We start from the raw sequence: 25,165 nt of genomic DNA on the forward strand, positions 1-25,165 counted from the left end.
GTATGTATTGTATATATATAAAAATACGAATCAATCAACAAACAAATGCCTTCTTCCTCTCAATCATATCGTCGCGGATGTGTTACGAAAAAAAGTCTACGATCACATTTTTTATATACGTCTTGGATTGGTTTAAACAGACTTTTTAGCCACAATTATTATTTTTTTATAATTATTTTTTTTTTATTTTAATTATATATGTATGTAAGTTTTAAAACCGATTTTGTATTTATAACTGAGGCCTAGTTTCTTTTTTATCAATTTTTGATGTTGAAATAAAAAAGAAAGCCAAACGATTTTTATAACTTAATCTCTATCATTGACTGTAATTGTATAAAAAAAATAAATAAAATAAAAATATATATTTCAAATTTTAAGTAGCGGTATTTTATTGAAAATCTAATATCCACAATTAGCCAGGGAAGGCCAATTACAGGCCATCGAATTCATGTCGAAATGTAAATCGGGTGGACAAATAAAATCATGACGTTTACCACCAACACACTGATAGAAACGATTGCAATCATATTCGTGGGTAAAATAACCATCTTCCGAACACAAATTTTCTGGTGTAGATGGTGGGGGTCCTCCAGGTGTAGTTGAGGTCACCACAGGCTTCATGGTGGTGGTTGTTGTTGAAGTCGCAGATCCTGTTGTTGAATTCTCTTGGCCTTCCATGCCCATTCCAATTTTACGATTTATTGTATTTAGCAAAGGATATTGTTCACCTCCGCATTCTCCCCGAAAATCATCTGTCTCTATGGACCATAACATAACGCCGGCTAGATTTAAGCTTCTCATATAATTCAATTTCAATTCCAGACTTTGGACATTATCATAACCAATCCATTGATTGTCATTATATGTATATGGTACACCATGTTCGGCATTAAATACCGTGGTCCAAACACCGGCAGTTTGTAGGGTGCATATCTCATTGTAACCCATAAAACCCGATTCACGTGTATAGGGACCTGGCGCTCCTGCACCAGAAGAAGGTGAACCGGGTGTGGTTAGTTTGTTATTTGCCAGTTGGAAGGTTCGGCCATAAAATGCCAAGCCTAAAACCAATTTGGATGCAGGGGCACCTGAAGGGGAAAATGGATTTAACGAATATGAATTTCAAAAAAATCGAAGCAGTAAAATTCGCTCGTGAAAATCTCCCCAAATTTTGGGCGCCATAATTTCCCCAAAAAAGTATGGGGTTATTAATTGGGAAGGAGGAGATTCTCCCGAGATAATTTTGAATTGTGTTATATAGGTTCTGTGTTATATTCGGTTCTTACCATTTTGCAACCAATATCCAATACAGTTTTCAACATTGTTGTCACCCTGTCCTCTAAGGGGTGCATTGGAACCCAATACACCATCCGAAGCCATGCCCAAATCATAGGTCATAACGTTGATAAAATCCACATATTTTGCAATATTTGGTATATCATAGGAGGTGGAAGCGGTGTAGGCGGATGCACCTACTGCAATGCTCAGTTCCAGATTTAAAGGTGTGAAGCTGAAATAAAAATAAAGTTCAAATGTGTGATTCCGATTCTTTTTTGGATAGAAAAGGTCTTCAACTGAACTGGGTAGAGGAGGTCTTTTATGGGTAGAAGAGGTCTTCTATGGATCGAAGCATTAGACGAATAGAAATATTGAACAAGACTTCAATGTAATTCTTCTAGTAATATAAGAGGCATTCTATGGATAGACTTGTTCTAGGGGTAAAGAGGTCTTCAAGGGATAGAAGAGGTCTTCTTAGGGATAGAAGATGTATTCTTAGGGATAGAAGAGACCTTCTATCGATAAAGGAGGTCTTCCCTATTCTATTCTATGAATAGAATAGGTTTCCGAGAATAAAAGAGGTTTTGTATAGTTAGAAAAAGAGCTTCTAGGAGGATTGAAGTGGTATTATAAGGATACAGGAGATCTTCTATGGAAAGAAGAGGTCTTCATGCGGTGGAAGAGGTCTTCTAGGGATGAAAGAGGTCTTCCTAGGGCTAGAAGATGTCTTCTAGCGACAGATTAGTACAGATCTTCTATGGATCGGAGAGGTATTCTATGAATATAACAGGTCTTCTAAAAACCGAGGAAGTCTTCTATGGATATAAGAGGTATTATGTGGATAGTAGGGATAGAAGAGGTCTTCTTAGGGATAGAATAGGTGTTGTACATATAGAAGAGGTTTTATATGGACAGTAAATGTCTTCCTATGGATAAAAGAGGTCTTCTAGGGATAAAAGAGGTCTTCTATGGATAGAAGAGTTTTCCTAATTTTTTTCTCAGAAGATAAAAATCCGCTTACCAAGAATTTATGACAACATAGTCTTCATATAAAGGCCTCTACCGATTTCAGGTACTTTAATTGTCCACTTCAAGTTCTTTGGTGTGATCGAAATTTACGATGGTTTTTTTCTTTCATTTTCTAAAATAGAATTTTTTCGACTTACCTTTCTTTTAATTCCCTTAAAAGTACAACAAAATTATGCTTGTCATCCATCGAGCCACCCCTTTGGCCGGGATATTCCCAATCCAAGTCGATGCCATCAAAACCATGTTGGCGTACGAAATCCACTGTTGATTGAATAAATCGTTTACGTTTTGCTGGATCACCTGCCATTTGGGAATATTTTATAGAACCTTCATTCCAGCCACCAATTGCTGCCAAAACTTTAAGATTTGAATTGTCGTGCTTCAAAGCCATTGTACGTTTAATGAAATCTGAGGTAGAAGGGATGAAATTTCTATAAATTATCTAAATTAATTAATTCAATTCTTTAGATACACACTTAAATCCATATCGAGCCATGCATCCAACATGCGAAATTCTCCCACCTCCGTTATGCCAAAGAATGAATAACTCAAATGGGTACATAAATTCGCATTGATATGTTCCGGTTCAAATTGACCCAAACCGGGACGATAATTGGACCAGGTGCCAAAGTAGCAGTTGATGATTTTTGCTGCAAAACAATTAGCAATAAAATGGGATAGTATAATTATTTAATATATATATATATATATATATATATATGAAGCCAAGATATCTATAGGAAGAAGATATCTTCTGTTTCAAGATCCGCACTTACCATTACAGCTACATGCCCCCAATAAGCTAAAAAATGCTATCACTAGAATTTCGAACTTCATGTTTCCCACTATTGCTCTAAATTAAGTGTCTCCATGGGTCTTGAGTTCGTTTCTTTTATAAACTCGAATAAGAAGATAACATCTTAAACTATTTACTGTGGCGCTTTGTGGTTATTATTATTTTTATATTTGCTTCTTCAAATAGATAATAAATATCCATATTTTATAATCTAAATATTCTTAGAAGAACTCCTACTCGGAGAAGATAGGTATTTTCTATTTCTTATTGCGTTTGTAACTCTGGGAGTTTAGATTTTTCATTCTGAGATAGATCCGATAAATTTTCGAACCTTATATTAATTTCTGAACAAAGAAAAATGTTCTGTATGGAACGGAAATGTATTTTTCATCATTAGAAAAAGGATCTGGTATTGCCTTGAATCCTTCAGCTTTTCTAGAGATAGAAGAGGTCTACAATTGATGATGACGATTTATCTGGGTAGAAGAAGTCTTCAATGGATTGAAGAGGCATTCTATGACTCGAAGAGTTACTCTGTCAATATTAAAGTTATCCCACGAATAGAAAAGATTGGAAAAGTCTTCTATTTACAGAAGAGGAAGAGTTATTCTATCGATACATAAGGATTGGGGAGAAGTCTTCTCCGACAAGCCGAAAAGGTTGGCAATGGATCGCAGAGGTGTTCTATGAAGGATCGAAGAAGTCTTCTTTGAACCGAAAAGTATTTATCGGGATATAAGACGTCTTCAATGGAAATGAAGAAATATTCTTTTCAACGAAGAAGACTTCTAGAGACAGAATAGTTTTTCAATTGATAAAAGTGGTCCGAAAAAAATTCTATGGGATAGACGATGTCTCCTGTGGCCCGTTATGAACACATGTTAAATTTTGTTTCGATCTGGCAACTCCTTCATATAGAAACATGTGTTCCAAATGTGTTCAAAAATTAAAGCATTTCTAATTTTTCCATTGTAAAAAATTGCGGATGAGTCTTTTTTGAACAACTGTTTCTATATGAAGGAGTTGCCAGATCGAAACAAAATTTAACATATGTCCATAACAGAGATAGAAGTTTCAAAAACACGTAACTTTTTTCTGTTTATATCGTGCTTTTTGTGCTAGGCTAAGAAATTTCCGAACTGCCTCTTAAAAGGGCTCTTCCATGGATATTAGAAACGGCACTTCGATGGACAGAAGAGGTTTTCTATGAATAGAAGAGATATTCAATGAATTAAAGAGGTCTTCGAGGGATATAAGAGGTCTTCTAGGAACAAAAGAAGTCTTCCTAGGGATAGAAGATTTCTTCTAGAGATAGAATAGGTCTTCCTACTGATATATGTCTTCTAGGGTTAGAATAGCCCCCTTCAATGGATAGGAGCTTTTGAAGAAGTCTTCTAGGGATAGAGTAGATCTTCCTAGGGATTGGAGATAGGTATTTTATGAATAAAATAGCTCTTCTATGGATAAAAGTGGTATTCTTAGGGATAGGAGATGCCTTCTAGAGATAGAATGGTTCTTCTATGGATAGAAGAGGTCTTTTAGACATAAAAGAGGCCTTCTATGGATAGAAGAGGTTTTCCTAGGGATTGAAGAGGTTTTCTATGGATCGGAGAGGTATTCTTAGAATATAACAGGCCTGTTAAAGATCAAATACGTCTTCTATGCATATAAGAGGTCTTCTATGAATGTTATCTTCCTTGGAATAGAAAATATGCACCGTGGATTACATTTGTTTATAGCCCATATATTATGGGGCCTTCTATGGATTAATCTATGAATAGAAGAGATCTTCCATGGATAGAAGAGGTCTTCTATGAAAAAAAGGTCATCCATGGATAGAATAGGTCTTCTATGGATGGATTGAAAATGACTTCTATATATTGAAAAGCCTATCTATGGATAGAAGAAGCCTTTCTGGGGATAGAAGATGTCTTCTAAGATTAGAATAGGTCTTCTAGAGCTAGAATAGGTTTTTTACCGTTGGTAGAGGTCTTTTATGGATAGAAGTGGTCTTCTATGGATATAATAGGTCTTCAAGAGGTAGAAGAGGTCTTCTAGATGTAGAATAGGTTTTTTTATGAATAGAATGGGTTTTCTACGGCTAGAAGATGAATAGAGGCAAGAGGTATTCTATTGATATAAGAGGCCTTCCCAGGTATATTAGATATAGATAGAATAGCAATTTTATGAATACAAGAGTTATGTTACAAGAGTATTATGTATTGAATATGGCAGCAGGGTCTATTCTTATTTCTCTTTTTCCTATCTTACTTTTCTATATTCTAACTTTTTAGTCTTTCTCGAATTTCCTAAGCGCCAATAAAGATGTTTTCTGTGTTGGTCAATGTTTAAGATATAGCGTCCAGTAGATTATAGTTTTTCATAGTCCCTCCCCTGTATTACAATAAAAAGACCATCCAGAGATCATACATAGATGTATCATTTGTAGAGGAAGACTTCCTAGGAAAAGTCTTTACTTTCTTAATTTTTAAAGGGAATTTCACTATTCGAACTCACATTACTTTCTAAAAAAAATTATCTATTTTATCTTAAGATAATTTATTATTGCAGATAATACATCTTTTTTGGCATTATTTAGAAAAATATTTACTTTTCAAAACAAATGTTGTCAGGTGGATAAAGTGACCCGTTATCGTTTCAAACATAATTTAAACGTCAACGGCAACCTGTGTGGCACTCCTTTGCAGAATCATAAAAAACGGAAGTGAATATTTTTTTAGAAAAGTTATAAATTTGTCTTTCAATGGCTTTCAAAATAGAAAAAATTCACTTATCAAAAAACTGAATTTCTCTCCAACATCGTGATATATTTACCACACCCTGCACAAATGATTCATCGCGGAAAAGGCATCCATTTAAAATATATATATATATTTTTTTGGTATTCATATGTCTTGAAATTTTATTTCTAATATATCTCGTTTACAAATATTCAAGTTTAGTATATATTTCTTATATGTATAAACACATATCGGTATTGTTTCAACATTCCACCATAGCGGAATAATTACAATTTAAATTATTCAAATCGAAATACAATGTGGGTGGGCACTGGAAACTGTGGGCAATACCATTGTCACAGTAGTAAAATTTGCCACAATCTACAGCATCACGAATATAACCCGATTTGCCTTGACATTGGGCGACACCACCACTATTTGCCACAGAATTCATGTTGGATTGTCCATTGCCACCTGTCACATTATTATTTGCCTCGGGTTGCTTAGGTGTCTCAGGTTTCTTGGACAACTCAGGTTTCTTCGGCGTTTCATTTGGCGACTTTGTTGGCCGATAAACACCACCATTCAGCACATCATTGATGACATTCAATAGAGGGTATGGTTTTTTACCACAGACACCACGAAAATCATCCGATTCCAGGGACCACACCATAACGCCACCCAACTCTTCTTTGACCACATAGTATGCCTTCAGAGCTAAGCTTTTTTCATTTTCATAACCCAGCCAATTACGATCACTGTAAGCATAGGGTACTTTCTGATCCGCTTCCCATTCTAAATTCCATATGGATTTTTCCGTTTGTAATTTTTCACAAAATTCATTGTAGCCAATTACACCAGGTTCCAGAGAATATTGACCGGCAATGCCACGACCGATATGCGGCGCACCCACATTATGGTTATTCGAATTTTCCAACGTGAAAGAGCGCCCATAGAATGGTACACCTAAAATGAATTTTTCACGCACCGCACCTGAAAATAAATTAAAAATTACAAATTTTTTGGGGGGAAATATACAAGCATGGCATCCACCATAGTAACTAATTAAAATACAAATACCCCTATATCTATAAAATACCCTACCAATTAATATTTACCTTTACTCAACCAGTACTTAACAATAGCATCCACATTCATTTGTTTCGCAATTTCGGTGGTATCTTGCGGACCGGCATACAATGGAGCATTAATACCCACCACAGGAGCCCAGGGTCCATGTAAATCATAAGCCATGACATTGACAAAATCTAAATATTTCATCATTTCTGGAATATCATAAGAGATATCAGCCGAATGTTTAATAGAGCCCACAGCAGCGGTTAACATATAGCCAAAGGGTTCCAAACTAAAAACAATAAAAACCGCCCAATTAGTACCCAATAATAATTGTAATATTAAAAAAATGAACTTACCCCTCTTTCAACTCCCTCAGCAGCAGCAGGAAATTCGCACGATCATTATTTTGCAATTTATGCCTCTGTCCCGGATATTCCCAATCCAAATCGATACCATCAAAACCGTATTTTTGTAAAAATTGCACAACCGACGAAACAAATTTCTCACGCTTTGCTGGATCGGCCGCAACTATGGAAAATTTCTTTGATCCTTCATTCCAACCACCCACCGCTGCTAATGTTTTCAGCGTTGGATTTTTCAATTTAAGTGCATTGAATTTTCGTATATTCCCCCGTCCGTAATTATCTTCCAAATCCAAATAGGGATCAATGATACGCAAATCACCGCTCTCTTCAATCCCGAAAAAGGCATACATCAAATGGGTACAGAGAAATGGATCGATGGATTCGATATCAAATTTACCCGCGCCTTGACGGTATGTTGACCACGTGCCGTGATAGCAGACGACATTTTCTGGAAAAGTCAAAATAAAATAAACCCATAAAACATATTATTTTAAGTTCCAGATGGACACTGCTCAGGTATTGAAAAGGGATAGGAGATGCCTTCTAGAAATAGAATAGGTCTTCTATGGATAGAAGATGACTTTTAGACATAGAAGACAGTTTCTATGGATAGAAGAGGTCTTCCTAAGGATAGAAGAGGTCTTCCTGGGGATAGAAGAGGTCTTCCTAGGGATAGAAGAGGTTTTATATAAGAGGTCTTCCTAGGGATAGAAGAGGTTTTATATAAGAGGTCTTCCTAGGGATAGAAGAGGTTTTATATAAGAGGTCTTCCTAGGGATAGAAGAGGTTTTATTAAAGAGGTCTTCTATGGATCTTCAGGGATTGAAAAAATATTCTTTAATAAATCCACGCCTGTTTTAGTCCTTGAAAAAAATATGCTTTAATAAATCCACGCCTGTTTTAGTCCTTGAAAAAAATATGCTTTAATAAATCCACGCCTGTTTTAGTCCTTGAAAAAAATATGCTTTAATAAATCCACGCCTGTTTTAGTCCTTGAAAAAAATATGCTTTAATAAATCCACGCCTGTTTTAGTCCTTGAAAAAAATATGCTTTAATAAATCCACGCCTGTTTTAGTCCTTGAAAAAAATATGCTTTAATAAATCCACGCCTGTTTTAGTCCTTGAAAAAATATTCTATAATAATAACCACGCCTGTTTTAGTCCTTGAAAAAATATTCTTTAATAAAACCACGCCTGTTTTAGTCCTTGAAAAAATATTCTTTAATAAATCCACGCCTGTTTTAGTCCTTGAAAAAATATTCTTTAATAAATCCACGCCTGTTTTAGTCCTTGAAAAAATATTCGTTAATAAATCCACGCCTGTTTTAGTCCTTGAAAAAATATTCTTTAATAAATCCACGCCTGTTTTAGTCCTTGAAAAAATATTCTTTAATAAATCCACGCCTGTTTTAGTCCTTGAAAAAATATTCTTTAATAAATCCACGCCTGTTTTAGTCCTTGAAAAAATATTCTTTAATAAATCCACGCCTGTTTTAGTCCTTGAAAAAATATTCTTTAATAAATCCACGCCTGTTTTAGTCCTTGAAAAAATATTCTTTAATAAATCCACGCCTGTTTTAGTCCTTGAAAAAATATTCTTTAATAAATCCACGCCTGTTTTAGTCCTTGAAAAAATATTCTTTAATAAATCCACGCCTGTTTTAGTCCTTGAAAAAATATTCTTTAATAAATCCACGCCTGTTTTAGTCCTTGAAAAAATATTCTTTAATAAATCCACGCCTGTTTTAGTCCTTGAAAAAATATTCTTTAATAAATCCACGCCTGTTTTAGTCCTTGAAAAAATATTCTTTAATAAATCCACGCCTGTTTTAGTCCTTGAAAAAATATTCTTTAATAAATCCACGCCTGTTTTAGTCCTAATATTCTTTAATAAATCCACGCCTGTTTTAGTCCTTGAAAAAATATTCTTTAATAAATCCACGCCTGTTTTAGTCCTTGAAAAAATATTCTTTAATAAATCCACGCCTGTTTTAGTCCTTGAAAAAATATTCTTTAATAAATCCACGCCTGTTTTAGTCCTTGAAAAAATATTCTTTAATAAATCCACGCCTGTTTTAGTCCTTGAAAAAATATTCTTTAATAAATCCACGCCTGTTTTAGTCCTTGAAAAAATATTCTTTAATAAATCCACGCCTGTTTTAGTCCTTGAAAAAATATTCTTTAATAAATCCACGCCTGTTTTAGTCCTTGAAAAAATATTCTTTAATAAATCCACGCCTGTTTTAGTCCTTGAAAAAATATTCTTTAATAAATCCACGCCTGTTTTAGTCCTTGAAAAAATATTCTTTAATAAATCCACGCCTGTTTTAGTCCTTGAAAAAATATTCTTTAATAAATCCACGCCTGTTTTAGTCCTTGAAAAAATATTCTTTAATAAATCCACGCCTGTTTTAGTCCTTGAAAAAATATTCTTTAATAAATCCACGCCTGTTTTAGTCCTTGAAAAAATATTCTTTAATAAATCCACGCCTGTTTTAGTCCTTGAAAAAATATTCTTTAATAAATCCACGCCTGTTTTAGTCCTTGAAAAAATATTCTTTAATAAATCCACGCCTGTTTTAGTCCTTGAAAAAATATTCTTTAATAAATCCACGCCTGTTTTAGTCCTTGAAAAAATATTCTTTAATAAATCCACGCCTGTTTTAGTCCTTGAAAAAATATTCTTTAATAAATCCACGCCTGTTTTAGTCCTTGAAAAAATATTCTTTAATAAATCCACGCCTGTTTTAGTCCTTGAAAAAATATTCTTTAATAAATCCACGCCTGTTTTAGTCCTTGAAAAAATATTCTTTAATAAATCCACGCCTGTTTTAGTCCTTGAAAAAATATTCTTTAATAAATCCACGCCTGTTTCAGTCCTTGAAAAAATATTCTTTAATAAATCCACGCCTGTTTTAGTCCTTGAAAAAATATTCTTTAATAAATCCACGCCTTGAAAAAATATTCTTTAATAAATCCACGCCTGTTTTAGTCCTTGAAAAAATATTCTTTAATAAATCCACGCCTGTTTTAGTCCTTGAAAAAATATTCTTTAATAAATCCACGCCTTGAAAAAATATTCTTTAATAAATCCACGCCTTGAAAAAATATTCTTTAATAAATCCACGCCTGTTTTAGTCCTTGAAGAAATATTCTTTAATAAATCCACGCCTGTTTTAGTCCTTGAAAAAATATTCTTTAATAAATCCACGCCTGTTTAAGTCCTTGAAGAAATATTCTTTAATAAATCCACGCCTGTTTTAGTCCTTGAAAAAATATTCTTTAATAAATCCACGCCTTGAAAAAATATTCTTTAATAAATCCACGCCTTGGCTAGGCCTTGAAAAAATATTCTTTAATAAATCCACGCCTTGAAAAAATATTCTTTAATAAATCCACGCCTTGGCTAGACCTTGAAAAAATATTCTTTAATAAATCCACGCCTTGAAAAAATATTCTTTAATAAATCCACGCCTTGAAAAAATATTCTTTACTAAATCCACGCCTAGAAAAAATATTCTTTAATAAATCCACGCCTTGAAAAAATATTCTTTAAAAAATCCATGTCTTAAAAAAATATTCTTTAATAAATCCACGCCTGTTTTAGACCTTGAAAAAATATTCTTTAATAAATCCACGCCTGTTTTAGACCTTGAAAAAATATTCTTTAATAAATCCACGCCTGTTTTAGGCCTTGAAAAAAATATTCTTTAAAAAATCCACGCCTGTTGATAAGGCTTGAAAAAATATTCTTTAATAAATCCACGCCTGTTTTAGACCTTGAAAAAATATCCTTTAATAAATCCACGCCTCAGTTGGCCCTTGAAAAATATTCTTTAATAAATCCACGCCTCAGTTGGCCCTTGAAAAATATTCTATAATAAATCCACGCCTGTTTTAGACCTTGAAAAAATATTCTTTAATAAATCCACGCCTGTTTTAGACCTTGAAAAAATATTCTTTAATAAATCCACGCCTTGAAAAAATATTCTTTAAAAAATCCATGTCTTAAAAAAATATTCTTTAATAAATCCACGCCTTGAAAAAATATTCTTTAAAAAATCCATGTCTTAAAAAAATATTCTTTAATAAATCCACGCCTTGATAAAATATTCTTTAAAAAATTCATGTCTTAAAAAAACATTCTTTAATAAATCCACGCCTTGATATGCTTTTAAAAATACACGCACACACAATAAACTCATATTAATTGTATTATAATTTTTCTATTTTTTTATCCTTTTTCAAATTCGATCATGACTCATACTTCTTTGTTTGGCCACAACAACTTGGCTTTGCTGCCATATCACCAAAAATGATGTCCATATAATAAGTTTAAATAACATTTCTCCGAAAAGAATATTGAAAACACTGCCGTTATTTTTTCGTATTTTTTACTCGTCTCGTTTCGAATTTTCTCGTTACAACTGAATCCAATTAAGTGCAAAAGCTTGTATTTATAGGTCCGGTAGGTGATGTGGGTACACTCCTTTTTTAGTCCGTTATGTTGTTGTGCTTATTTTATATAAATATCGACATAATGATACACAACAAGTTATCTTGAAAAAATATATATTTTATTTTTTTCATTTCATTATTATGTACAAATTAATTGATAAGAATATATATGGGAAAGTACAAAATCAAAACGGAGATTCATTCTGAATGATAAATTCATCCCCTTTTTGTATTTATTGAAAATAAAAGTGAAAAGACTTGCTTTATTTCCTTTTCGAGAATTTCCAATATTGACCATCAAAACAAGGGTCAATGAAGTACTGTCTGACGATGTAAATTGCAAAAGAATTATGTTGTTGTTGTCTTGATAAGATAACATCATATTTTTTTACAACGTTTTGCACAAGAACAACAACAAATTGTTTCTTGTAAATATTTATTTACCATGACAGTAGTAGTCAATTGCCTTTTAATAAACACAATCATCGACTATTTTATAACAAATAACATTACTTTATTTTTTGGAAACACATATTTTCCACACTCTTATTACTATGGATTAAAATTTCTTTAATTTCGCTAATTGATTGTTGCGTCTCAGTGCCATTTTCCTTAAACGCCGCCAGTATTGTTTGGTATTTGGATCCATTTCTTCGAGCGGTATAATGCGATCAACATTTAATGTCCACAACCAATCGGGATATTCGGAATCGGGTTTCAACTAAAAAAGAAAAACAAATGGGAATTAATTTTTAGAAAATTAAAAAAATAATGAAAAATAAGTGATAGATTATATTATACAAGATAATATTATTAAGAAAAATGCGTAGATTTTTCAAAGAACTTTTTTAAGGATTAACCAAGGCGTATTTTTTTCAAGGAATCAATTTCATATAAAATCGTGGATTATTTAAAGAATAATTTTCAAGGCGGCGATTATTTAAAGAATATTTTTTTTAGGCATGGATTATTTAAAGAATATTTTTTCAAGGTATATCAAGGACAAAACAAACATGAATTCTATAAAGAACATTTTTTAAGGAGTACCGGGTGTGGATTTTTGAATGCTTTCGTTTTCGACAAAATAATATGCACCGGTTATTGATGGTTTTATATGAAAGAAAACCCCCTGAGCCACTATGAATTGACTATAGAATTGACTGATTTAATTCGATTGTACAAAAATTACAAAATACAAAATAAATTTGCAGATGTTGTTCGTGGACTTTGCACGAAGGAAATTTTGAGTTTACTGAATGCAATGAAAGTTAAATTCTTGATGTAAGGGTGCGTTCCCAAAATTAAATTCAAATTTGACAAGTCCATTTTGGAAAATTTTTAACATATCTTTCTATAAAGAACACTTCCTGATATTCCATAAAGGAGACTTTTTCGGTATTCTATAAGCAATTTTTATCATAGAATGGAGACAATTCAATTTATAAGTTTATTGTCATGGGGTTTTTTCACAAAGGACTTTCATCAATATATTTTTTTACAAAATGACCCGAGGGTCTATTGTAGAGAGACCTGAAAATCTTTTATAAGAAAACAAAAAGATATAGAAACGCAGAAGCTCTTATTTTATAGAAATCTACAATGATTTCTTTTATAGAAGACCTTAAGGTTTTATTTTATAGTAGACTCTTCCTGATATTCCATAAAAGAGACTTTCCGGTATTCTATAGGCAACGGAATTTTTACCATAGTAGGAGACTATTCAATTTATTAGCTTTTTGTCATGGGTTTGGTTTCACATAAGACTTTCATTAATATATTATCACTTAAAATGACCAGAGGGGCTATTGTAGAGACCTCAAAATCATCTTTTTTGGGAAAGCGAAAGGTATTCCACTATATGAAAACATATAAAAAAGCAGTAGGTCTTATGTTATAGAAAACTACAATGATTGGCTTAACTCTAGTTTAGTAAAAACGATCAGATTTTTCTGAAAAATTTTCCAGAGGTAGGTATTTTTACCCTAATTATGGGGATATCTTTTTTTCTTGGGGGACGTACCCGGTTACCCGGTTATTTGACCCGGAAGTTCGGGTACGGGTACCCGGTTATATCCGGTTCTACGGATCCGGTTAATTTAATATGGGTATCATTTTAAAGGTTATAAAAATACCTTTCCATTGAGTGGTAATATGATGGGGTTATCTCAAACCATTTTGGAGATATAGTCAACAAACTGGGTTTTGGTCCCCGATTTTTTTGAAAAACTCCCTAAAAGTCGAACTTGGGCACATTATAGTACCTCTCTAACCCAAACTCAAATGATAGACCACAATTTGCCCTTTCCAAAATGGTGCGATATGTGGCTGTATCTGTTGTGGATCAAAAGATATGGGCCTTAGAACCCTACAAAAACAAGAAAATTCTGTCGCGTAGCCGGTGTTGGTATCTGTCCATAGGAGAAAGTCTTAAATCCCCGGCCGGAGGCCGTCTACACAAAAAATATAATATTTAAAAGGATTTTCTGCCGCGTTAGCCGGTGTTGGCATCTGTCCATAGGTGAAAGTCTTAAATCCCCGGCCGAAGGCCGGTCACCCAAAAAAATATTCCATTTAACAAGAGATTCTGTCGCGTAGCCGGTGTTGGTATCTGTCCATAGGAGAAAGTCTTAAATCCCCGGCCGAAGGCCGGCTACACAAAAAAATATTCTATTTAGAAGGATTTTCTGCCGCGTTAGCCGGTGTTGGCATCTGTCCATAGGAGAAAGTCTTAAATCCCCGGCCGAAGGCCGGTCACCCAAAAAAATATTCCATTTAACAAGAGATTCTGTCGCGTAGCCGGTGTTGGTATCTGTCCATAGGAGAAAGTCTTAAATACCCGGCCGAAGGCCGGCTACACAAAAAAATATTCTATTTAGAAGGAGTTTCTGCCGCGTTAGCCGGTGTTGGCATCTGTCCATAGGAGAAAGTCTTAAATCCCCGGCCGAAGGCCGGTCACCCAAAAAAACTTTTCTATTTAACAAGAGATTCTGTCGCGTAGCCGGTGTTGGCATCTGTCCATAGGAGAAAGTCTTAAATTTTCGGCCGAAGGCCGGCTACACAAAAAACATTCTATTTAGAAGGAATTTCTTTCGCGTAGCCGGTGTTGGTATCTGTCCATAGGAGAAAGTCTTAAATCCCCGGCCGAAGGCCGGTCACCCAAAAAACACCATGCTATTTTAAAGGAGATTCTGTCATGTAGAAAGATTTTCCTTGTTTTTATAGGGTTCTAAGGCCCATATCTTTTGATCCACAACAGATACAGCCACATATCGCACCATTTTGGAAAGGGCAAATTGTGGTCTATCTTTTGGGTCCCGTTTGGAGAGGGACTATAATGGACCCAAGTTCGATTTTTAGGGAGTTTTTCAAAAAAATCGGGGACCAAAACCCAGTTTTTTTACTATATCCCCAAAATGGTTTGAGATAACCCCATCATATTACCACTCAATGGAAAGGTATTTTTATACCCTTTTAAATGATACCCATATTATATTAACCGGATCCGTAGAACCGGATATAACCGGGTACCCGTACCCGAACTTCCGGGTCAAATAACCGGGTAACCGGGTACGTCCCCCAAGAAAAAAAGATATCCCCATAATTAGGGTAAAAAACCTACCTCTGGAAAAAATTTCAGAAAAATTTGATCGTTTTTACTAAACTAGAGTTGTTCCCAATGATTTCTTTTATAGAAGACCTTAAGGTATTATTTTATAGTAGACCTGAGGAGTTATCTTCATAAAATAGATGAGGGGTTCCATTCAAAGAAAAGCAGAATGATATTTTTTCATAAAAGACCCTAAAATGGATTTATCTTTTTGTTTTCATAGAAGATCAGAAGGTATTTGTTCTTGTTGTTGTAGCAGCCCTATTGCTTTTACACAATGGCCTGAGGTGACAGACGTTGGCCGAGAAAGACTCGGGTCGTAGACCCCTCTGTAGTGGAATCGGGTATTTATTATTGACATCGTTTGTTGCTGCTGTTGTCATAACCACATTATGTTCACACACTCCATACAACTCACCTTAATATCTTCACCGGTCTTATAGATATTACTACCGCAAACATAATTCACCAATTTGTTGGCATCGGTTTCAACCGGTATCACCTTCTTTTCCATAATGGGTCCCAATTTACCCAACTTTTTCAGTTTCTTGGCAGCTGGAGGAGCTACAATGGAAACATAGAGTGATGAGTCTTTCCATCAAGAATATATTTATGCGGAAAATAAAAACTTACCAGCATAGGTACGAATTAGAGTTGTGGCTGCTGACTTTAACATCTGTTGCCTCAGGACATGCAGAGACATGTTTAATGTGTTCATTAAACTCATTTTGTCGAACTTTATTTAATAATAAATTGGATTTTAACACCAAAACTACTCCGGACACAAAATCTGTTCGGTTTATTTTACATAAACATAACCTCGAAATTTGCAGGGAAATGTCATAATACAGGTAGGGTTGCCAAGATAACTCGTTAAACGCATGTCATGTTTGAATTTTTCGACCAGTTTTTAACATACAAACGAAATATATTGTGAAATATTCATAAATAAAGAATATAGAGAGTAGGGAGATTATATTTTTTCCGACTTTTCCCTTCCAAAAACGATATTACTTTTTAAAGCTGAATTGTTTATTCATTAAGAACTATAATCAATTTGAAAATATAGATTTCATCTTTCAAAATATTTGGCAACCCTAGGAGAAACTAATTGTCAACATTTGTTTTGATAGAACAGCTGTTTTGCAGCTGGTTTCTGCCAATGCCTTTGCCGGTATAACCAGAATTTTTTTTATAGAAATCTTTTACAAAATAACTATTAAATAAAATTTCAATAAAATGCGCTTTCCTTCAAATAAAACATTGGCTAAATATGCTGTCTATATTGGCATAGCCGGCATCTCGAGTGTCATGTACATGAGATATAAAATCGAGGAGCGTATACGTAATACTGATTATTTCCGAACGGCGTTTAAGATTCTGAGGCAACACAAAGGTGAATATTTTAAAAAATACCACTATAAAGATTTCTATATTAATTAATAAATAAAAATTTGTAATTTTCATCTAGGTGCTGTTAGCCTTTTGGGTGAACCCATTAAAGATATGGGCTTTGACATAGGCGATTCCAATAATGCCTGTGATGGTCAGACAGCCAACTTCGAAGTATCCGTTAAAGGTTCCAAAGAAAGAGGTAAAATGTTTTTCTCAGCGATACGTAACGATGAGGCCGGCTGGCTAATAAATCGTTTGGAATTGGAGCTGAAATCTCAGCCAGATAAACGTTTTATTATACAAACAACACCAGGAACAGAAAACACTACCCCAGCTAAGCAAGAGTAAAGAAGAATTACTTTTGGATTAAAAGTATAAATAAATAAGTTTTTTTATAATTATTGTTATAAATAATTTTATTGTAGGACTATTTGACTAAAAATAAAACCTAATTTATAATACGGTTTGCGATATTTTGGACATATAGTTCTTGGGAAGGTATAAATAAAGAGATTATGGATACTCCTTGGGGAAAATACACTTAAAAATTCACTATTTTAAAAATAATAGGTACTTCTTTCCAAAACATTATTAAATAATTCAGTCCAGAGGGTCTTCATTCTTAGGAAAAAAGGGAGACTTCTTTCATATAAGAAGTGCTGCCACTTTTTTAAACTTAAAAACACCTTCTTGGCAAAACATTCTTAATTAATTCAGACTTTTTATAGAAGGCCAAATGGTCTATATTCGTAGAAGAGCAGGAGGACTTCTTTCATAAAAGGACAGATTGTCTTCATTAATAGATGGCCGTATGATCTTACTTAAATGATGACCGGATTATATTTTTTAGCTGTAAAGCCTTCTTTCATAGGTTCTTTTTTAATTAAAGATCGGATGGTCTTCATTCATAGTAGACCATACCAACTACTTCCATAAAAGACCAGCGATTTTCTTTGGTTTTACAGTTAATCATAGGGCCTTCCTTCATAGATGGGTTTTATTCTCTCATTGACGACTTTTTATATAGAAGGCCACAAGGCCTTTTATCACAAATCAGCGGAAGACCTTCTTTCATAGAATACCAAAAATACTTTCTCATAGAAGACTGGAAGGTCTATTTACGCATAAGAACAAAAGGTCTTTATCTCAGTCTTCCTTGGAAAAAATCCTTAAAAATATACGCCTATCATACATATATTCATTGGAAAAACATATAAAATAATCCATGCCAGGAGGAAACGAAAATTTAAAAAAAATGTTCTCTTTATCCGAAATAAATTTTGTATAACTCCCAGGTGTTTTATAGAATATCATTTGTAATTTGTTTATAGATGATATATACGATGAATGTGGTCTCTATTTATAGTGGACTTGCTTTATAGAAGACCAAAAAAAACTTCTCCCATAGATGGACCTTTCCAGCCTTCCATAAGTTAAGACCGATGCCTTAAAAGTATTTATTTTTTAAATCTACGTATTGGTTAATCCATAATTTTTTTAATCACGACTTAGTTCTTGAGAAAATATTCTTTAAAAAATCCACGCCTTGGTTAATGTTTAAACAAATATTTGTTAAAAAATCCACACCTTGGTTAATCTTTAAAAAAATATTTGTTAAAAAATCCACGCATTGGTTAATCTTTAAAAGATATTTGTTAAAAAATCCACGCCTTGAAAAATGTTTTTAATACACTTCTAATAACACTTCCACAAAAAATAAAACATCAAACCAATGTTTTTAACATTATTTTTCGTTTATTTAGTCTAAACGTTTTGTTCTATTATTATTTATATATACTTTTATTTTCGAATTGTATTTATTTAGTATTTCTTTTATAGGGAAGGGATTGTTTTTTTATTTTATAAATTAATTTAATTATTTTTTTAATTTATAATTTTATAAGATACATGTTTTGTTTTTTTTTACTTTTTGACAAGAGAAGGTTGTTGTTGTTGATTGGTATTTTTGTTTTCACGACAAGAGGAAGAGAGGAGGGTTTTTTGTTTTGTTTTAGTGAGGGGGTATTTAAAGTTTTAAAAACTTGTTTTGTTGCATGTTACTATTCTTAAGGAGGTTTTACTAATTATATATAGATTATTTTTTTCGATTTTGTTGTTTTGCATTTTTTTATATAAACAAAAGTAAACGGACCATTTTTTGTTTGTATATGCACACAATTACAAAGATATCTTGTATATAAATATATATAAAAAAGAAGAAACTCGTATAAAATGTTTTAATTTTCGTTTCTCTTAGCAATTTTTTGTAGATTTTTTTCTTGTTTTAAAAAAACTGCATAGTTTGAAAAAATACAACACAAATAATAATAAAAAAATAATGATAATATTTATGTATGTTTATAATAAAATAATTAAAAAAATAAAACAAAATATGTAAATTTATATGTATATATGTATATTGTTGATGTTTTCTGATAGTGTTGCTTTTGTTTGTTGTTGTATCGTTAGCTTTTTTTATAGTTATTGTATTTATATTAACATCACTAATCAGAATATTTTCTTTCATTTTGTTTTTGTAAAATTGTATACTATTAAGTTTGAAAATTAATAAAAAAAAAAAATAATAATTAATAGCAATTAATAAAAAATGCTTTATACTGTTTTTAATTTCATTTTATAAAACATGTTTTCCTTTCTTCAGGCATTGCTTAACTTTAAATCTAAAGAAAGTAAATAAATATTGAACCAAATATATTTTCACTTCGCATCAATAGGCGGCATTAGGCTTCACAAAGTATATGGAACAGAAGGCGGGGCAAATGTGTCATGTGTGTGGGGACTAGCTAGCTGGTGTATGTGGGAGGGACGGGGTGGTTGGTTGGTTGGTATTGGCTATGCATAATTGATAGAACTTGACAATTTTGTTGGAAACAATAACATCATATGTATATATAAATAAATATATAGAGTTCCTATATACTTTTTTTTTATAACAAGAGGAACCATTTAAACAATGACAATATCGTTGTTGTTGCTGTTTGTTTTTATGTTGTGTTATTACTGAGTGGCGATTTGGTAGTGGTTGGTATTACATCTCACCACATTTATTTCACTTTCCCAGAGGAAGACTGGTTGGCCTCTTTACTAGAACTATTGTTGGTGTTGATGATGACAATGTTGCTGTGGATGCTGCTGTTGCTTTTATTGTTGCTGTTGTTGATTGTGAAAGTATAGTATAATGCGGCTGCAATTCAGCTTCCGCCATTTGCTGTCCTTATTGCGTTTTCAGTTCTTTACCAATGCTATACGAAACTATTTTGGTCCAATCGATTTTAGTTCTTGTTATTGGCAATTGACGCCTCATTGCCTTAAACGTTGTATCGGACATTGTTTGATAATTTTCAGAAATTGCCAATTGATATTCATTTTCGGCTTCTTCAATAAGTCGTATAATCTCCTTGGCCATTTGTTGTTCATTAGTTACCGCAACAGATTCACGGCATTCTTTAGATGATACCAACTGAACATTACCATCTTCATAGTAATGGACCTAGCGAGTGAGGAGGGAAATTTAGATTAAAAATCTTTTTTGTTTATTAGAAATTTATTTGCTACTCACTTGCACTTTCAAAACACCGCGCAATTCGGCATTGCCTGTACCCGGTTGAAATGTAATACTCCATTGTGAACGCCATCTACCGTTCCAGTAATTTTTCGGCTGAAATTGATGATCTTCAATGCAAATTGTCAAGGTAATTTGACCGGCATGGGTTTTGCCGAATACTGAACACACCTGTAATATGGAAAACAAAGAAAGAATATATTTAGAAAAGAAAAATAGTATAATATAGTATATCAGATAGTCTTGAAAAAATATCCCTTAAAAATCCACGCCTCAGATAGCCTTGAAAACAAAACATTCTTTAAAAATCCACGCCTCAGATAGTCGCGAAAAAATCTCGCCTCAGATAGTCTTAAAAAAACACTCTTTAAAAATCCACGCCTAATATAGTCTTGAAAAAAGTATTATTTAAAAAACCACGCCTCAGATAGCCTTGAAAAAAAAAACATTCTTTAAAAATCCACTCCTCAGATAGTCGCGAAAAAATCTCGCCTCAGATAGTCTTAAAAAAACATTCTTTAAAAATCCACGCCTCTGATAGTCTTGAAAAAAGTATTATTTAAAAATCCACGCCTCTGATAGTCTTGAAAAAAGTATTATTTAAGAAACCACGCCTCAGATAGTCTTGAAAATAAAATACTTTAAAAATGAACGCCTTGATATACCTTAAAAAAATAATCTTTAAAAAATCACGCCTCAGATAGTTTTGAAAATAATATACTTTAAAAATGAACGCCTTGATATACCTTGAAAAAATATTCTTTAAAAAATCCACGCCTTGTTATACCTTGAAAAAATATTCTTAAAACATCCACGCCTATGATACGGATACTTATTTCAAAAATATTCTAAAATCCAATCCTATGATTCCGATAATCCTTTTAAAAACTATTCTAGAATCCTCTGGTCCTCCTTTCAAATATATTCTTTACAAATCGACACCTATGATGCTCATACTCCTATCAAAAATAGTCTTAAAAACCTCGCCTAACCTGGTAGTTAGTATTTTATTTCTAAATTATAAAAAAATATATTGAAAATCATGTTTAAAAAATTAATTATACATACACCATGTCTATAATGGCTGGCAGTGTATGCCAATGTTTCAATGTCTAATGCAGCTCTCCATGGCTCGGCTGGGGAGTCGGCTTCCAATTCCTGATAATCACTAGCCTCCTTTCTTAAGTGATCATATTTAAATGACTGTTTAGTGCGAGGATCATAAAAACGGCCACCACCTGAAATTAAACAAAAATGTTAGTTATTTCTTATATACATACATATATGTGTATATATACATATCTAATTTTTTATCAACAAAAAATTAAATAATCAGTGGATTCAAATCAATTGAGTCATAACAAAACAAAGCAGAAAAAACACCCCACACCACTGTGTGCAAAGATTTCTTTATACTACTTGTGTCCCGCATTTAATATCAAAACATTGATACTCATTCTCCCCAACCGCCACACCACTTCCCCCTACACAGTGAGTGATCACTTTCATTTTTTTTATTTATTGTTTCTAGCAAATAACAAAAAAAATAAAATAAAGAAACATACCCAAATCATTGTGTTCCGAAATGACTGCATTATGTTCACTGCCCTCTATGCGTACAGGTGTCAATTGATCTTTGTTGTATTGGGCAAAGGCGTGGCTAGCACCTTCTTTCAAGAGTGCATCATTTTTTAGCAATTCACGAACATCATTGAATACTTCATTGAATTCGCCCGGTGGTGCGTGTAAAATGAAATCCGATACAATACGTACTTTTTCGGCATCGCTTATTTGTGTTGGTTCCATCTTGCTGGTGCTGCTATTCACTCTTCCTGTCTTCTATTCTAAATATAATAACTTTCTATATTTACTTATTTGTACGTTTTATTGTATCTGTCCCTCCTGCTCTTCCTTGGTGGTGTTGGCCGTTTCTAGTATTTTTTGGTCTTTTTGGAATTACTCTTCTATAGTTATGTTGTCGTTGTTGTTGGTGGAAAAAGAAAAAGGTGCAACTTTTCTCTGGGCAACCGGGAAATTGTCGATACAATAAACAACCAACCACTTCAATATATTATGTAAATCCTCGCTCTCTCGATTACAGCGAATGGAGGTTTGAGTTATTTTTAGAATTCAATAAGATTTACACCAAAGTAACATAGGAATTTTGGGCTAAGTTCCAAATATTCTTTCTTTTTTCGTAAAAAAATTGCATTTACTGAGTGACTGATGACAAATCTCATAGGGTTGGCTAGATCGATTTTTGCCTTTTACCGATAAATTTGTAATCAATCACTGTGAGTTGCTTTCTCTTCTTCTTCTATTCTATTTTTTATTTTGATGGCCGCTATACGTTCTACGTCAACGATATAGTTTTTTTTAATAAATTGAATTTATTAAATTAGATGAGTAGACAGACGAGGGGGTAAAATTATTCTTAGTAAGAATTTGCCCTTGATATTAGAATGCTGTGTTGCTTATGGTTTTTTACGCCGTTATGTGTTGTAATGGTGTAACTTTAACATCAACGCATATTAAGGGTTACTTAGTTTAAATGATTTTTAGCAGGGACATTTTTTAGAAACCATATTTAGCCATGCTACAATTATTCAAGGTAGGCCACAGCAACTTATAAATTCATTTTTTTCATATTGTGGCTTGTTATTCCAAAGTTGTATACAAAATGTTTGACTGTGTGTGTGTAATGTTTTGAAAAATATAAAAAAATATATTCGAAAATCGAAAAATATATTTAGTTTGTAATTTTATAATTTTATAAGATACTTTATTATACGCCTTCTATCAATTTGTAACCCAATGAGGAGTTTTTGTTGATTAATAAATTGAATTGAAATCGAATTGTTTGAAGATGAATTGTAAACCATTTGTAAGAAGAAATGTATGATTTATTAATGAAACAACATGTAAATCTCGATTTTGAAAATAAAACCTTACATCCATTCATTTTTCGCGATTTTGGTGAAGTGTTAAAAATATGTCAAATGAGCTCTGTTCAAATGACTTGCTGCATTAGTATACTTTTTCCTTTCTGACAAAAGCTACCCTTCCCATGGTACAATTATACAAGGTAGGGTAGCTTTTGTCAGAAAGGAGAAAATACAATAACATTAAACATACGACAACAAACTTAATCGTTTGAAAACGAGAACCAAAAAATACAGGACTTGTTAAATTGACCTTGGTTCAAATCAAATATCATTTGTTTCCTTTGTTAGATTCCAGTACAATCAGTTCATTATTCGATTGCTTTAAGTAACATTATCCACTAATGGTGTTTTTACACGATATGTATTTTACATATGTGCTGTCACTTATTTCATCCATATGTAATTCCTTATGTGTGTCAAAATTAGCAGCGTACACAAAACTTTTATTTTTGTGTTCAAATCGGCATATGTATTTTACATATGACATAACCTATAAACAAAAAAACATTTTTATTTTTTCTTAAATCAACATCATTTTTGTTATTAAACACCTATAAACAAAATATTTATTTGTAATTGTTGCCTTTTCATCCTTTTCTTTGACTTGCAATTGAAATATTTTCTTCCAACAATGTGTTTCATTCAAACAGCTGATTTCCTTATGTTTCACATACGAAAATAGAGCGCGTCCTATTCGGAAAAAATACATATGTAATTGCATATCGTTTTGACACATTGAAATTTCCGTATGTTTCACATGACGAGTTCGATTTCCATATGCAAAAAAGTGACAGCACATATGTAAAATACATATCGTGTAAAAACACCATAAGGGTTAGTAAATTCTCTCAACTACAACCTTGTATAGGTTATACTAATCATGATTATCTGATTTCTAAAAAAAACACTTCTAAATATCCTTTAAGTTAAACACCCCTTAATTTGGGTTGATGTTGATGTACACCAGTACAACAAATTAGCGGCGTTAAAAAAATCTTATGCAACACAGATGTCTCTTATGTCTAACTCAAATTCTAACTAAACAAGAATAATTCTAATAATTCGACCCTCTCTTCTGCCAACGCTCTTAATTTTTATTAATTATTAATTAAATTGTTGCCGTGGAAGGTATTGTGGCTATCAAAATAATATAAAAAATCAAAAAAAAAAATGGAATAGAGGAGAAAACAACTCACAGTGATTGATTACAAATTTATCGGTAAAAGGCAAAAATCGATCTAGCCAACCCTATGAGATTTGTCATCAAAGACATAAAAGTACGATTGTTGTCTTTGTTGTCATCAGTCACTCAGTAAATGCATTTTTTTTACGAAAAAAGAAAGAATATTTGGACCTTAGCCCTAAATTCCTGTGTTACTTTCTAAAAATAACTCAAACCTCCATTTGCTGCAATTAAATAGCTTAAGTTGAGTTTAGGGGCTCATCTACGAAACCCCACAGGTTGATCTCGTCTCCCTGATCACGAAAATATATGACATTTATGGTGGAAATCCATATTTCCCGAGATATGGGCCTCTGAAGTTCTGGAATTCATATTGTTATATATTTATTTAAAATTTGGATCGCGTTCATAAGAAAGAGTCATAAATCCGACGGTCGAAGGCCGGCTATATATATATATATATATTAGTGATCAGGAGACTTATCTGTAACAAAAATTTCAAAAAAAAAAAAAATCCAAAATGCCTATGTTACTTTGGAGTAAGTCTTATTGAATTATACTTTTAACGCCCACTCAATTAATAAAATTTACATCTCTTATGTCGAATTTTCATTTTAAACAGACAAAAGAGATTTATTTAAAAAATATATATATAATGGTAAGCATGCACAGATCAACTGCAAAGAAGGAAACACCCATCTAGCAAA

The 25,165-nt window shown here is 32.8% G+C and overlaps 5 protein-coding genes across 5 annotated transcripts; 1 reads left to right on the forward strand and 4 right to left on the reverse strand.

The window, feature by feature from the left end:
• Positions 1-399: 399 nt before the first annotated feature.
• LOC133326779 (acidic mammalian chitinase-like) lies at positions 400-3,144 on the reverse strand. Its single transcript, XM_061535387.1, has 5 exons — positions 3,084-3,144; positions 2,784-2,957; positions 2,445-2,715; positions 1,287-1,510; positions 400-1,088 (listed from the first exon to the last, which is right to left on the reverse strand). Exons 1-5 carry the CDS (start codon positions 3,142-3,144, stop codon positions 400-402), a joined length of 1,419 nt encoding a protein of 472 aa, XP_061391371.1.
• Positions 3,145-6,106: 2,962 nt separating this feature from the next.
• Positions 6,107-11,633, reverse strand: LOC133326772 (chitinase-3-like protein 1). Its single transcript, XM_061535380.1, has 4 exons — positions 11,555-11,633; positions 7,278-7,734; positions 6,963-7,210; positions 6,107-6,837 (listed from the first exon to the last, which is right to left on the reverse strand). The coding sequence occupies exons 1-4, from the start codon at positions 11,631-11,633 to the stop codon at positions 6,107-6,109; spliced, it is 1,515 nt and encodes a 504-aa protein (XP_061391364.1).
• Positions 11,634-12,295: 662 nt separating this feature from the next.
• Positions 12,296-16,055, reverse strand: LOC133326780 (large ribosomal subunit protein mL54). The gene is made up of 3 exons (XM_061535388.1): positions 15,986-16,055; positions 15,771-15,916; positions 12,296-12,466 (listed from the first exon to the last, which is right to left on the reverse strand). Exons 1-3 carry the CDS (start codon positions 16,053-16,055, stop codon positions 12,305-12,307), a joined length of 378 nt encoding a protein of 125 aa, XP_061391372.1. The 3' UTR covers positions 12,296-12,304.
• A 514-nt stretch (positions 16,056-16,569) lies between these two features.
• LOC133326781 (uncharacterized) lies at positions 16,570-17,095 on the forward strand. The gene is made up of 2 exons (XM_061535390.1): positions 16,570-16,748; positions 16,824-17,095. The coding sequence occupies exons 1-2, from the start codon at positions 16,592-16,594 to the stop codon at positions 17,093-17,095; spliced, it is 429 nt and encodes a 142-aa protein (XP_061391374.1). The 5' UTR covers positions 16,570-16,591.
• Positions 17,096-19,820: 2,725 nt separating this feature from the next.
• Positions 19,821-22,136, reverse strand: LOC133326771 (F-actin-capping protein subunit alpha). The gene is made up of 4 exons (XM_061535379.1): positions 21,896-22,136; positions 21,399-21,568; positions 20,328-20,501; positions 19,821-20,258 (listed from the first exon to the last, which is right to left on the reverse strand). Exons 1-4 carry the CDS (start codon positions 22,134-22,136, stop codon positions 19,983-19,985), a joined length of 861 nt encoding a protein of 286 aa, XP_061391363.1. The 3' UTR covers positions 19,821-19,982.
• Positions 22,137-25,165: the final 3,029 nt, after the last annotated feature.

The sequence above is a fragment of the Musca vetustissima genome, unplaced genomic scaffold, assembly GCF_032173495.1.
Source record: "Musca vetustissima isolate MV318-11 ecotype Yass unplaced genomic scaffold, APGP_CSIRO_Mvet_v1 utg2742, whole genome shotgun sequence".
Taxonomy (NCBI): Eukaryota; Metazoa; Arthropoda; class Insecta; order Diptera; family Muscidae; genus Musca; species Musca vetustissima.